We start from the raw sequence: 12,998 nt of genomic DNA, 5'->3' as shown, positions 1-12,998 counted from the left end.
CAGAGCTAAAACATCACAAGTGTATGCATACATATGCATACACACATATACACACACTCTAATGCTATATGTATTGTATTCTGTGATTTTGATGGTCAGATCTTTCCACTCTAATCCATTGTCTACTTATTAAGCAATGCTATGGATCCTAATTTGCCCTGATCATTATTATTCCATTCAGTAGGTGATTTAGCTGATGAGCAGTTAAGGTCACTTTCTGATTAACTCAATCAATTAATGGTCTTCATTTTGCAACCCCCACTCTATCCATAACAGAAACCCTCTTCACCTTCCCTCTCTTTCCCATTATCTTAAGGAAGCTAAGGTAAAGTAAGAATAAGTGTTATGTATAATTACTATTTGCATAAGAAATAAAAAAAGATCTCCTCTAACTGTGGTGCTATAGTGCGAAAACACTGTTAAGGTTTAGGTGCAGAGACAGCTGTTTCTAGATGTTGAGTTCAGCATTTTATTATTTCCATTATTATTACTGCGTAGGGGTCAAAATTAAACTGGATGACAACAGTATGCCCAAGGGAGCATTTATATCCAATTAAATATCCCATATTAGCCATGTCTCTGTGCAGATTCTTGGCTTGACTTCTTTACAGTATTACTGTGTCAGCCGTTTTAAAAATAATTTAAAAAAGAAGAATTTGATAGCATGGTCCCCACATCTGCAATAGCCCCACCAGAAGATCTTGAGCCAGGTTAGGAGCTGGTAAAATACAGTGCCATCAGTGCAATTAGCTTGTTTCACATGCATTGAGATCTGGAACACTGCAAGTCAAAATATTGTGGGAGATCATTATCATGTTCCCGCAAGACAATGGACACAGAAAACATATGAGCTGTGAAATCATGATAGCGTGGATATGAACATATAGTTTCCTCCTGCATGAATGAGTAATACTGTGTTTGTGCTGGCCTCTTGCAGCACTTGTTCTGAGGATATTGTTCAAAAAGCAGAGTAGCCCCTGAACAAGCTCTGTGCCACGCGAACGAGAATTGCAGCCAGTGGTGGATGTCCCCCAGATTGAGGGACACCTCTTTCTCTTTTAGTAAGATAAAAGTACCCACCTTCATGGGTGTTTAAGCACTTAAATCTAAGTAAAATCAAAGATTCCAGGATCTATATCATGCTTGGGATATAGATATAGACATGTCTTTCCCTTCTTTGGTATTCTACAGTGTCATGAATAGACACCAGCCCTGGGTAAGGCCACCACCTGCAACAGGAGCACAGCAAGTGGCAGCTCAGTGGTCAGTGCTCAGACACTTGAGACCGAGATCTGGAGAAAGACACGTGCTCATAAATCTAATGTCTAGCACTGTCAGAGATAGGTAGCTATTAGAATATGTTAAACTCAAAGTTTTTTGTCCCCTTCAGGTATGCATTTGCCAATCACTGGCCATAATTAAACTGTCAGACCATAACGTTCCTTCAATCCCTTCCAGCTTGAGTTTTCTACCTGATAATTCCCAGTGTAACTCTTTCCACTTCGCCATTTCCCTTCCCCTAATCTTTCTACCAACCCTTTCTTGCTGATAGAGCACTGCATGGTGCACAGTGTTGCTACAAGGTCCCTGGCCAGGCCGATGGCTCCTTTCCATGAGACCAAAAGCTCTGTCATCAATGAGCTTGGCTCTCCTTGGTACACAGACATGATGAGGGAGCAGGGAACAGTGGAGGGGAGCTAGTAGGATGTTTCTCAGTCTCTGGTAGACACTCTCAAGAGCTACCTGTGACAGAGCTCCTTGGGTGTCTTGGCAAGTAGAAAAGCTTCTGCTCCTGGTGGAAAGAGAGAGACAGAGCCAGATCATCCTGCAGCACCTGTTGTGCCAGTGAAGCATGTGGGCTGCATGTAGGAAAAGCTGGCTCCAGGGACTGAGGTCAACACCCAAATAGCCTAATAGAGCAGTGGGAAAGCATACTGTCTGCATGCAGGATACATCCTCCAGCCTTTTCTTCCTGCTGGTCCCACCAGCCTCCCCCTCCCAGTGTCATAACTCAGATGAGTTGATTGCCAATGCAACTATTTCGGGCAATAGCTGGGCCTTGTCAATGACAGTAAGTGCTTCTAAGTAAATTATGCACCCTCTTCACATAAATATTGAACATACAGGAAGATATGGCTGAGGTTAATGGACTAATCACTTGTCTCTCACCCCGGGGTCTTTGTGCTAATCCAGATGAGGTTTGAAGGCTGAAAATTTGCAGGGACATATATAACTCAAAGGTGTAATTGAATTGAGTTGTGTGGCAATCATACCCAGGTTCTCACACCTGTGGCATATTTTACCAGGAAACCAATGATAAGTAGAGCCTATGGGTGCTGGGTGTGCAGCAAAGGATGACAGGGACAGTCTTTAGTGGTAATTTAGCTTGATCTCTTCAGTCATAGAGCAGCTGCAGCATCATGGCATGCTCTAGTGCAGCTGGCCCATGATTGCCTGTACTGTGCCACTGCCCTGCTGCTACATAAAAGCATGTTGTGCCATACTTTGCTACAAGTGGAAACTAGAGAAAACTAGTGCTTTTGCACTCTTCATATTTACAAGACAAACTTTAAATGTTTGGTATTTTTTTTCCTTTGGGATGTACTTATTTCTGCCTTGCATGATGCACAGCCCCTTCTGGTACTCTCAGAAACTCATTCTAAAGCAAGTTACTTCAAATCTGAAGGTGGCTTGTTTGTCTGCTTGGTTGCCCACATGACCAAAATAGGCCATGTTTTCATTATCAACTTAGAAGGCAGATCTGACTTCTCTGCAGAAAGCAGGAAAAGTAGGCCAGCACCTGACCTGTACTTGCAGATTTGGCCATAACACCACTGTGCCTGCTGTTGCTCTCATGCCACAGGCCTGTCTACAGAATGGCAGATGACCTCAATACCTTCTTAGGGTAAGCAGACACTAAGGCCTGTGTTGATCTTCATTTTCATCTGCTCCTCAGTCACCTCCTCTCCTCAGTATCTGGAAATCCTGCATCCAGAGTGTAGCTGAAAGTCCATAATTTGTCTCCCTCAGCTGTTGTCTGTAGCCCCACATTCCTACCTATTGTTGCTGGCACACGGCAAGGAGTGAGATCTAGTCACCAAACCCTCTCGTTTGCTTTGTAGCACCTGGAGTGCTGTTCAGGACTCAGGGCTGGGGAGCAACTCTCATTTAGACCCAGGTCCAGGCACTTACATTCAAAGTTATGACCTCCAGCTGAACACAAACAAGTCACTTTTACAATAAAATCCATTTCTCATGGTCAGACTGAATTGATCAAAGACAGATGGAGAAGGCCAAAGATGCTAATAGATACACCGGTGCAGCAGCAGAACAAGAAATTTCAGATCAGATGAGTTTGCAGTCTTCCTCTTTACTAATTATGAATAATATAATTTCCATCACTGGAGATTGCATCACAAAAGCAACTACCATATCCTCCAGTGAGTCAGCAGATCTGTTAAATTTGGTTATGTAGTTACATAATACAGAGGGGAAAAGGATTAAAAGCTTGGTTGTTTTAGGTTTCTCCTGCTAAATATCTGGAGACACATAAAAAATGGTCTTCAGAGAAGAATCATAGACATCCTGTGAAAAAAATTGTCATTGAGATGAGGCAGTTTTTGTGCCAATCTGACAATGAAAAATGAGCACCAGATCCTCAGTGCTTTCTTTCTTTGTAGGCTTGGCATAGAAACAATTTATGCTCTAGTAGTTGGGAACAAGTAGTGAACATTTTATAAAGACACTGTTAGGGTCTCCCCATTGAAGGATAAATGGATAGAATAGCATAGTATATCATAGAATAGCATAGAATAGAACTGTTTCAGTTGGAAGGAACCTACAGTGATCATCTAGTCCAATTGCCTGAGCAATTCAGGGCTGACCACATTACAACATGTTATTAAGGGCACTTTCCAAAAGCCTCTTTAACACTGACAGGGCTGGGGCATCGGCCACCTCTCCAGGAAGCCCGTTCCAGTGTTTGACTACCTTCTCAAGGGATAAGTGAATTTTCCTCAGCACAAGTCCCTCAGAGAGCCACCCTCGCAGGGCCCTGTGTTCAACCTGATTGAGCACAAACACTGCCTGTAGCAGCCAAAGGCAGCTGACAGTACATGTGAGACATGCACTGGCTATCTCTTGGGACTTAAATTACCCAGAAGTGGTAAGGGCAGCCTTCTACATACGTGTTTTCTGAAGAGCTCCACGTGGGGACCTAAAGCGTGGGGGTCTGCATCCTTCACAAACCAAACCACATCATCCACCGTCCAGGTCAAAGGATTCTTGCTTGATGGTCGAGCTGCATCTTGTTGTTCTGGTGAAGGACTCGAGGCTATTGGTACAAAAAAGCCCACAGCAGCGGATTACAATGGCACAAAGCAGTTTCCTTGGTTTGTGAGTATGCAGGGGTGTGGCAGCCCCACTGTGGCATTGGATGTTGGACCCGAGTGTGCAAATATCAGCCTGAGATGGTGAAGTAAGGAGAAAAGGGGACATGGAGTGTTTTCCGATCTGACTGCTTATCAGAAAACACAATCCCAGCTGGCGAACTGTGTTAAAAAACATGAAATCCTCAAGTTCCTGCCGGGGAAGGAAAAATGTGCCAGCTGCCAGGCTCTTAAACCGAGCTGCCCCTGCTGTCTGATCTTCAAGCAGCAGGGATCTTGGCTCAAGAAGACGCTACCCTCCCACCTGGAGAGAAAATTCTTCAGCACTAAACAAAGGAGTTTGCCATTGAATGCAAAGGCTGGAAGATAAAATCAGGATTTAGCAAATAGTTTTTTTTCCTTTGCATTCAGATATCCAGACTTACAGCTTAAAGGAAGGTTTCCAGTCCATATCCTCCTAATCTTAGTTTCTCATAAAGCTGATGATCTCCAATGAATGCTGATTTGGAAAGTTACTAAACATGTGAAGATGAACATTGCACATGTGACTTTTTAATGGTATAAGCCCTGGATGATTTAAGGTCACTTCAGCTTGCTGTAGCTTTAAATCAAGTGAATAAAGGCACATTGGAGTGAAAGTGCATTTATGTTTTTATTCTTAGTCTCTGCAGAATTATAAATCTGAACCTCCATCTCAATATAATTTGTACCCTCATTTATGCTGCTTCACTATGACGAGAACTATACTATGCTACGTTACAGGAAAGCTCTTTCTGTTTGTTTATATCCACATCAAGCAAACTTTGCCTTAGCAAGCAGCAGCATACATATATATAAAATGTTACTTACTTGCTTGCATCTGCTCATTTCTTTCTGTCAAGGCCCAGTTTTTAATGAGAGATGTGCAAATGGTAAGCAAACAAACACTACAGAAGACTAGAAATGAAACAGAAGAGTGCAGGTAGAGGGAGACCACAGGTGCCTAAACTGGAGCCTGGAGAAGGCCCCAGGTAGACAAGAGGCAATCAGAACTGCTGAGGAGAGAAGGGATGAGCTTTCCAGAAAAATACTGAGCTTATAGAAACAGACTAGATGTATAAGAATCCTCATGCGTGACTCAAAACACGATTCTAATGCATGTGAGCAAATGTACTGGGCTGGGTTTGTGGTTTATGTAGGTTGTCATTTCATTGACTTCAATAGAGCTCTGCTGATTTACATTAGCTGAGACGTTGCCCCTATATGCCCAATAATGGTTTTATGTGCACATTGGCCCTTTTTTTTCTTGCCACTACGCTCATCTCCCAGTATAATGTAATGAGGTATATTTTGCAGTTACTCAGGATGAACTCCAGAAAGCAGTAGTGCTATGAATTTGCAAATCTGGTTGATGGGCTTCATAATGGGATGGAATGTAAATATCATGATAATTGCACTCTCATTTGCTAAGTCACTGTTCTGGATATAAAGGACAAGGAATAGCCGCAGGTCTTTTTAATTAGACAGCAAGGACTGGTGTTCATATGGACTCAGGCGACCCTGGGCTCTGCTCACAAAATAAATGCAATACACAATGGTACAGACACCATCTGGAGCCTTTGGCATGAAACAATGAAGACAAAGAGTGTAAAATGAACAGGGTAATCTTGGCCAACCCCTGGATCATCAGTAACATTTAGGAACTTTGTCAGGGACAAGCGGGAGAACTGACACTTGTCTGAGAGATAGAGGGGAGAGTATTTCTCCCCTTCATGATCTGTCGGTGGTTTGGATGCCAGCTGATGTGTGAAGGTATTGGGCACTACAGCACCTCAAATCAAAGGTCAGCGAGAAAAACAGGCTTTTGCAAACTAGGTGGAAAATAGAGGGAGGAGACAAAGGTTTGGCTGTGTGCAAAGTATTGCAGGAGTTTCTATGCTACTGCCATAACCTGGTCGGGGGAGATGTCATGCCACTGCTGAGAATCCCATTTTTTCCCTTTAATTTGTATAAATGTAAGGAAAGCCCAGAGGGCTTATCCTGCGATTCGCACTGGGCATAAAAGAGCAGCCTGGAGCTCAGTGACTCTTGCCTGCAACCTGATCCTTCCAGAAACACAATATCAGGAAAGGGCAAAGGGTAGCAGAGAGACCCAAGTGCAGCTGGGAGCCTTCACAGGTATTGGAAGCACCTGTAATGAAGGGAAGGGGGAGGAAAACAGAGGATTGAAATGACAGGAGGAATCTGTTCATTCCTTCACAATCTAGCAATCAATAGCACAAATCTGATTTCTTAAAGACAAATGCATAAATGACCTTTCTAAAGAGACTACATGTCTAGAACTCTTACAGGCCCTAGCAGGTGAAGATAACCCTATCGAATCCCCACCTGAGGTATAACATAATAATATAAAACCAAGAATTATGTGTTGATATTAATTCTTCAAATAATTTTTACTTTATTTACCTACCTAGTATCAAGTCCTGGATTATCCCCTGCTTTCTCATGAATTAAGATGTGTTATTTTACTTGTGTGAAAGGGGCTATCTTTAAATGTTATTAATAAAACTGGGATACTACCAGTTTGTGGCCAAATATCAATTTGTAGCTGGTGAGTTTGGAAACAATCTGGTTTTCCATATATTTTAGAATTTATTTTGCTGCTTAATTTATTTGGCTTTTTTAACATTTTAGTTTACCCATTTGAGTGTAATTTCTCTATTTACAAAAGAAAATAGATCATTTCATGTCTACACAAAGGCACGGGGTTTGTTTCAATACCACCAGTTTGCTAAAAGACTATATTAAGCATGAAAGTGTTTGATGGCAGTGGGGCAAGTGCTATACATTTTTTCTTATCTGAAGGTGTTCGCACTTAACCTAAGAATTAGATAAATGAGGAAGTCTCATGTCTCCAGGGTATCCTATGCCATCCTGTCATCAGAATTAATCAAGATGATAATGAATACTCAGATTACAAAGAGATGGGAGTGCTTGCGACCAATAATTATTTTTAGAGATCATAATCTAGGTCAAATCCAATTTCCTGTTTTTGACAGGTGGCAAAAATTTGTCAAATTAATGGAATGGGATATGGAAATTTAGGTAATCAGAGGGAAGCACTTTCCCCTCCTGCCTCAAGGATATTGGGGAAGAACAGTGAAGAGGTTCCTCTGCAGGGGAAAGTCTCTGGGCATCCCACTTGAGACCATTGCCTGCACAGAAACAGCTGGAATTACCACATCAGTGGCCAAAGACAAGTGAAGCTGAGAGAAAGACGTGGCCTGGCTCGGTCTGTGTTTTCACTCCACACAGGCTTTTCTCTGCCACTCACCTCAGGAGCTTCCTGAGAAGGAGAATGAAGAGAGAGCCAACACCCAAATGGCTGCAGAGGTGTGACAAGGAAATAAAATGCTAAGATGGAGTTAAACCTGAAAAAGAAGGAAAGACAAATAACAGACTCCCTAAATATGTTCTTGGCAAACAAACAGAGCCCAGAGGGAGTACAGTCATTGATAGATAAGAGTGGAAAGGGAGTGACAGATGAACTTTAATATTGCTGTAGGCCTAAATGATTTCTTTGCCTCAAGGGAAGGGGGTGGGAATGAAATTTTAAAAAGTTCTCTCTGATTGCACTGGAGCAGATAATAAGGAGCAGCAGATCTACTGAAACTAAGCAGAAGTAGCAGACCCTCAAAGGCGCAGAGAAATGGGAGTTATTTTAAAAACAACCACCTCAGACTATAAAAAATGACAAAAGGAAGGCTTCATAGAAGCCACTTTTCTAAAAATCTATGGCATGCCAAGTGGGAGGAGAGGTATCAGAAAAGCGGGCATCTGGGACAACACAATTACAGGTTATTTATGAGCATTGGGGGAGTTGATGAGCCATGGTCAGCAGAGAGCTCTGCAAAGAAGATTGGGTTTAACGCATCCATTTGCACTGGCCAGCATTTGCAGGACGTGTCAAGCACCACCTGGCTGGTGTCCTCAGCCTTGCAGTGCATCGGAGAAGAGTCTCTGTCCCACCAGGGTAGCAGCTGCTCCCACTTACAGCATGGAACACACCGTGTGGGGATGAAACATCGCAGGTGCTCCTCCGCCCGCTGCAGATGCAGCCCAGCATCCAGCTGTACGAGATGTGGCCATGGCCGTTAAATATTTATTTGGCCTTTTCTTACTTTGCCTCTGTTTTGTAGTGGGAAAAAAAAAAGGCAGCTCACTGAAAGCACCAAAACTTTCAGACTGTAAATGTCCTAAAAAATTAGCAGGCAAGCTCTATTTGCTGAAGAAATGGTACCCAACAGTGAGGCTCACAATGCCATCAGCAGCTCCTTTGCCTTGGGGAGGTGCTGGATCTAGCTCCCACAAGATGCTTGCAGCATTATTCTGGAAAAACAGAAATTTCTAACCCTGTGCCCCCAAACGTTTTCAGGAAATATATGCATTAACAAGCAAAATTGCCTCTTTAACAAAGACCCTCAGGTGATAATAATTAACTGCTAATATTGGATAATAAAATTTACATAAAAATAACAAGCTACAGGGCAAGGTTAAGGTTACTATATAGTGGTTGAACACACAATTCTTCATACTTGGGATAAAGGCTTTGTCTGTTATGTAAGCAGGCTTGGAAAGGTTTATGATGTCCTTGACTATTCCTTCCCTGATTTAAAAGCTTCAGTTTGGCAAATGATGACAGGAAAGTGCATGTTTATCTGTTAGCAGCCCCAACTGGCTTTCTGAAATGAGATCTTTTTTATTTTTTTTTCTGAATTTTTTAGCATAATCAAGGAGAATTAGGCATCAAGCTTCCAATCGCATTAATGAGAGCTTTGAGGTTTAATCTCATCCATTCCACTTGAAAGACATGTTCTGCTATGCACTGAGATATGTTTTATGATTATGGTTTTTTCCATTATATTTGCCCACCATGATAAATAAGGCAAGATATTTTTCTTAACTATCCCTAAATAAATAGGATTGGTTTGAGGTTTCAGAGATAAATTCTTCCTCTTTTTAATGAGTCCTGCCCATCCCTGCCTTGTAAGTATACAAACTGAAGAGGATAAGAACAGAGACTGGCATGCACCACTTACTCATCTTTGCTTACTTATGATTCGGCAACATATAAATTATACCTAGAAAGAAGAAAAACACATACGCAGATTCCAAAGACTTTTGCAAGAGAGACTTTGTGAAGGCAGCAATCAAACTCCAGTGTAATTGCATTAAGGCAATTGCAGAAAGATGTGTATTTTAAAAGTCTGGGATTGCCAGTAGAAGCGGAAGTAACATGGTGGGTGAAAATATGATAGCTGTGAAGAAATACGGTCTCTAATTTTAAGGGGGACCAGGAAATGCTTTGTAGGACTCTGGTGAGATTGCAGTGTTACAGAGCTGACACTATGGCAAATGGAGTAAGAGGTGAAACCAGTCTGTGACTGGAAACATTAAAGTGTCTTAATGCTGGAAGTGATATTGTCATGACTGTGTGAGCACCTTGACTTCATGGATCTCACTGTGTTGCCCATTACAGCCACAGAAAAGTGCCTGATGTGTCTGAGAGCAAGTGGCTCTCCTCTGTCTCAGAGGATCTGGCTACTGCCACGGACTACAGGAGACTCTGCTGGAGTCTCCAGAAAGCAGCTGAGTGGATCAGAGGAAACGTGATGGATGGTGGTGGCACAAATGTGCACTGGCTGTTTGTGCTGCCATACATGGGTGGAGCACAGGGGATTGCTATTCCCTCTGTTAGAGACCTTGACAGGAAACCCATCTCTGTATGGGTAGATCCTAATCTACAGTGGGTGATACCAGGACTAATAAATTGTTAAAAATTAAAAAAAAAAACAAACCAGTATCAATGAATCCATAACCATTTACATTATGTACACTGTATACCTTTTGGTTTTAGGAAGCCCTTACTGTTGAGCTGGCCAAATGACACAGAGATTCCAGAGGATCGAGGCTATGCAAGTGTCAAATACTTGTCACATAAAAAAATACTAAGGTGTTTTGGGATGGGTCCTATTAACCCCAAGTATTATATATAACAGCTTCAAGTCAGTTGTAACTGCTTAGAGATACATGTCATGGATGCCTGGTTCGAACACAATCTCTTCCTCTTTGCTCCTCAAAGTGCTTTAGTAAGTTTTAAGCTAGAGAAATACAGGAACCTGTGAAGCCTGTTGCATGACCGCTCTATGACTTTTTTGTTGGTTCAGTTCTGGAGAAAATATGTGCCATATTTCAGCCTTTCATTTTGTAGACTGTGGGTTTTGTGGGAAGTCACAGAAAGAGAGATGGAGCTGTCTCCTGAAGCTTAGCTTCATGCTCAGGACCATGCAGAACTTTCACAAGGCATTGGCTGAGACTGAGAAACGGTGACATTCAGAATCAGAAACAAGAAGGGAAAGTAATGCAGATGAACAAGCTTAAGATGGTCTGATTTTAGGCTTCAGCCTCTTGAACATAGTTTCCATCCCCTGATACCACGAGTTTTCTGCACATAACACATTTTTAAGCACGGAAATTTTTTGTGTGCTGAAATGCACAAAGTATTCAATAAGCCACTGAGTGATTCAGGGAAGAAAAATCTATGAAGGGTTACTAAACATGAATCCACCACCTCTGGTTCAGGAAGTCCTTGAGCCACAAATTTCTGAAGGCAGAAAGGGTAGTGGGTAGTGCACCACCTCTGCATTTATCCCTTTCCTTGGGGCGCGCGGCTGTTCCATGGTGGAGACAGGATGTGTGGCTAGACAGACCTTTGCTCTGAACTGCCCTGGCTCTTCACATATACTACAAAGAGATAATGAGTGATATCAAGCAGAATGATAAAGATTTTTAAAGCAAGTAAGTAACAACATTGTTAAGTCTTGGCTTCTCACAGCCGCCAACTATAAAGCTTGACGAAAGGGTCTCAGTTCTGCTAGGAGGCTCTAAGGAAGCAGTAGGAGGCACGTTAAGCCTCTTGTCCTTCCAGCACCTGATTATGGCAGCCTGAGAGGCACTGAACAAGATCTGAAAGTGGCTTTTCATTTCCTTTTCTTTGTAGCTGAGGCCACCAGTTCCTAGTGATGACCTTTTACAACTTGTTTGCAGTAGTGCATTTCTATACTATCTACTTTGCTTTGAGTAAAGTTGACTCTGTAAGTAAAGGAAAAAATCATGAGAACCAAACACTTACCAGTGGTCTCTATAACAGACTAACGCAGGGGTAAACCAGGGAAACAAGTGTGTGAAAATAATAGCAAAGTGAATGGTGGTTTTGGGTAGGTATTGAACATTTAAGAAGGCATACTTAGATAAAGAAGTGAATACAAGGATAACACATGTTTTGGAAGAAAAATGCTCTAAAATATTAAATAGCAAAAGTTCAGGAACAAGAAATAATACAGGTGTTGGGGAGGTGAGGGGTACTGAAAGAATTAAGTGAAGATTAAGAAAAGGAAAAAGAAAGAGGTTCTGGAATGGCTTCCAAGCAAGAATATGCAGAATAACTTGAAGTTTCCAGGGACAATGCAAGGGGAAAAAGACAATGTAATGATCTAATGGTAGACAAAGGGACTAGGGGAACCAGAAAGGCTTCTGCAAATATATAAAGATTTTAAAAAACCACACTAGATTGATGGTAGACTCCATTAATAAATGAGGAAGGAAAGAAATTAATGACTTAAAAATGGCTGAGACATTCAACTCCTTTGTTAGATCTATCTTCAAAATGAAAAATGCATAAATGAAGTTTGAGTAATTAGTAAAGGTGAAGACACTGTTGGAATCACTACTGATAAAGACCGGCTAATTGAGAACTTGGAAAATGCAAACAAAGTTAAGGGAAGCTCAGTGAATTAGCTAACCCATTTGATGAACTTGGGTAATTTTTAGAGGAAAAAAAATCATGGTTAATAGGAACTATAGCTGATGGGCAGAGCAACTGACCCAGTAAATATAAGTCCTAGCAGTGTAACTGGACAAAAATACAAAGAAAGGGAAAAAGAAGAGTCATTGAATGCAGTGGTTCCCATGGCATCCCTTGCATTTGCAGATAAACTTCTTATGACTTTGCTCCCTGAAGAACAAAAGAGCCCTGAGCAGTGAGCTAAATTATTTCAAAAAATATATGTTCTGCTAAGGAGTCTTTTTCAAGCAAAATCTGTCTTGGTTCATGATTAAAGGGGCAGGATGGGCCACACACTGGAAGCAAAACTTTTTGCGAAAATGCTTTAAGGTAGGCACTAATATTTGGGTTTGTTCTGCATCATATCTTATACACAGCTGGTGTCATACAAATAACCTGCCAGTAGGCAGTATCAATCAATTAGGAAGAGAGCTTTATATATTAATATTTATATCTCTAAGTTGATAATAACAGTTGTGATTGCCACACAATTATACATAATTCATATCTTTACATAATAACAGCTTCAGGAAACATTCACCTTTTTATTTAATGATGAACAGATTGATTTTGTGTTTACCTAGGTTATTAGTTCTCCTTCTAAGTGGAAGCATGAGTGGTCTGGATGGATTCTATCACAGAACTACCTCACTAATTTTCTAGCGAATTTGGGAATGAGTTGAGATTCCAGCACAGCACCTGCATAGCACATCACTAAATGGAAGATG

The 12,998-nt window shown here is 41.5% G+C and overlaps 1 protein-coding gene across 3 annotated transcripts in view; it reads right to left on the bottom strand.

Annotated features, from left to right (window-relative positions):
- Positions 1–12,998, bottom strand: part of SCML4 (Scm polycomb group protein like 4) — an 82,039-nt gene that overhangs the window by 12,537 nt on the left and 56,504 nt on the right. For all 3 annotated transcript variants that reach the window (XR_010429315.1, XM_064649839.1, XM_064649840.1), the window contains one exon: positions 4,188–4,333. Coding sequence is in view for 2 of the 3 variants with exons in the window: in XM_064649839.1 (XP_064505909.1) it covers positions 4,188–4,333 (146 nt within the window). In the remaining variant the exon portion in view is untranslated. The remainder of the gene's footprint in view (positions 1–4,187; positions 4,334–12,998) is intronic.

Source organism: Pseudopipra pipra, chromosome 3 (assembly GCF_036250125.1).
Source record: "Pseudopipra pipra isolate bDixPip1 chromosome 3, bDixPip1.hap1, whole genome shotgun sequence".
NCBI lineage: Eukaryota > Metazoa > Chordata > Aves > Passeriformes > Pipridae > Pseudopipra > Pseudopipra pipra.
The sequence above is the reverse complement of the archived record's forward strand: the minus strand, read 5'-3'. Positions and strand labels throughout refer to the sequence as shown.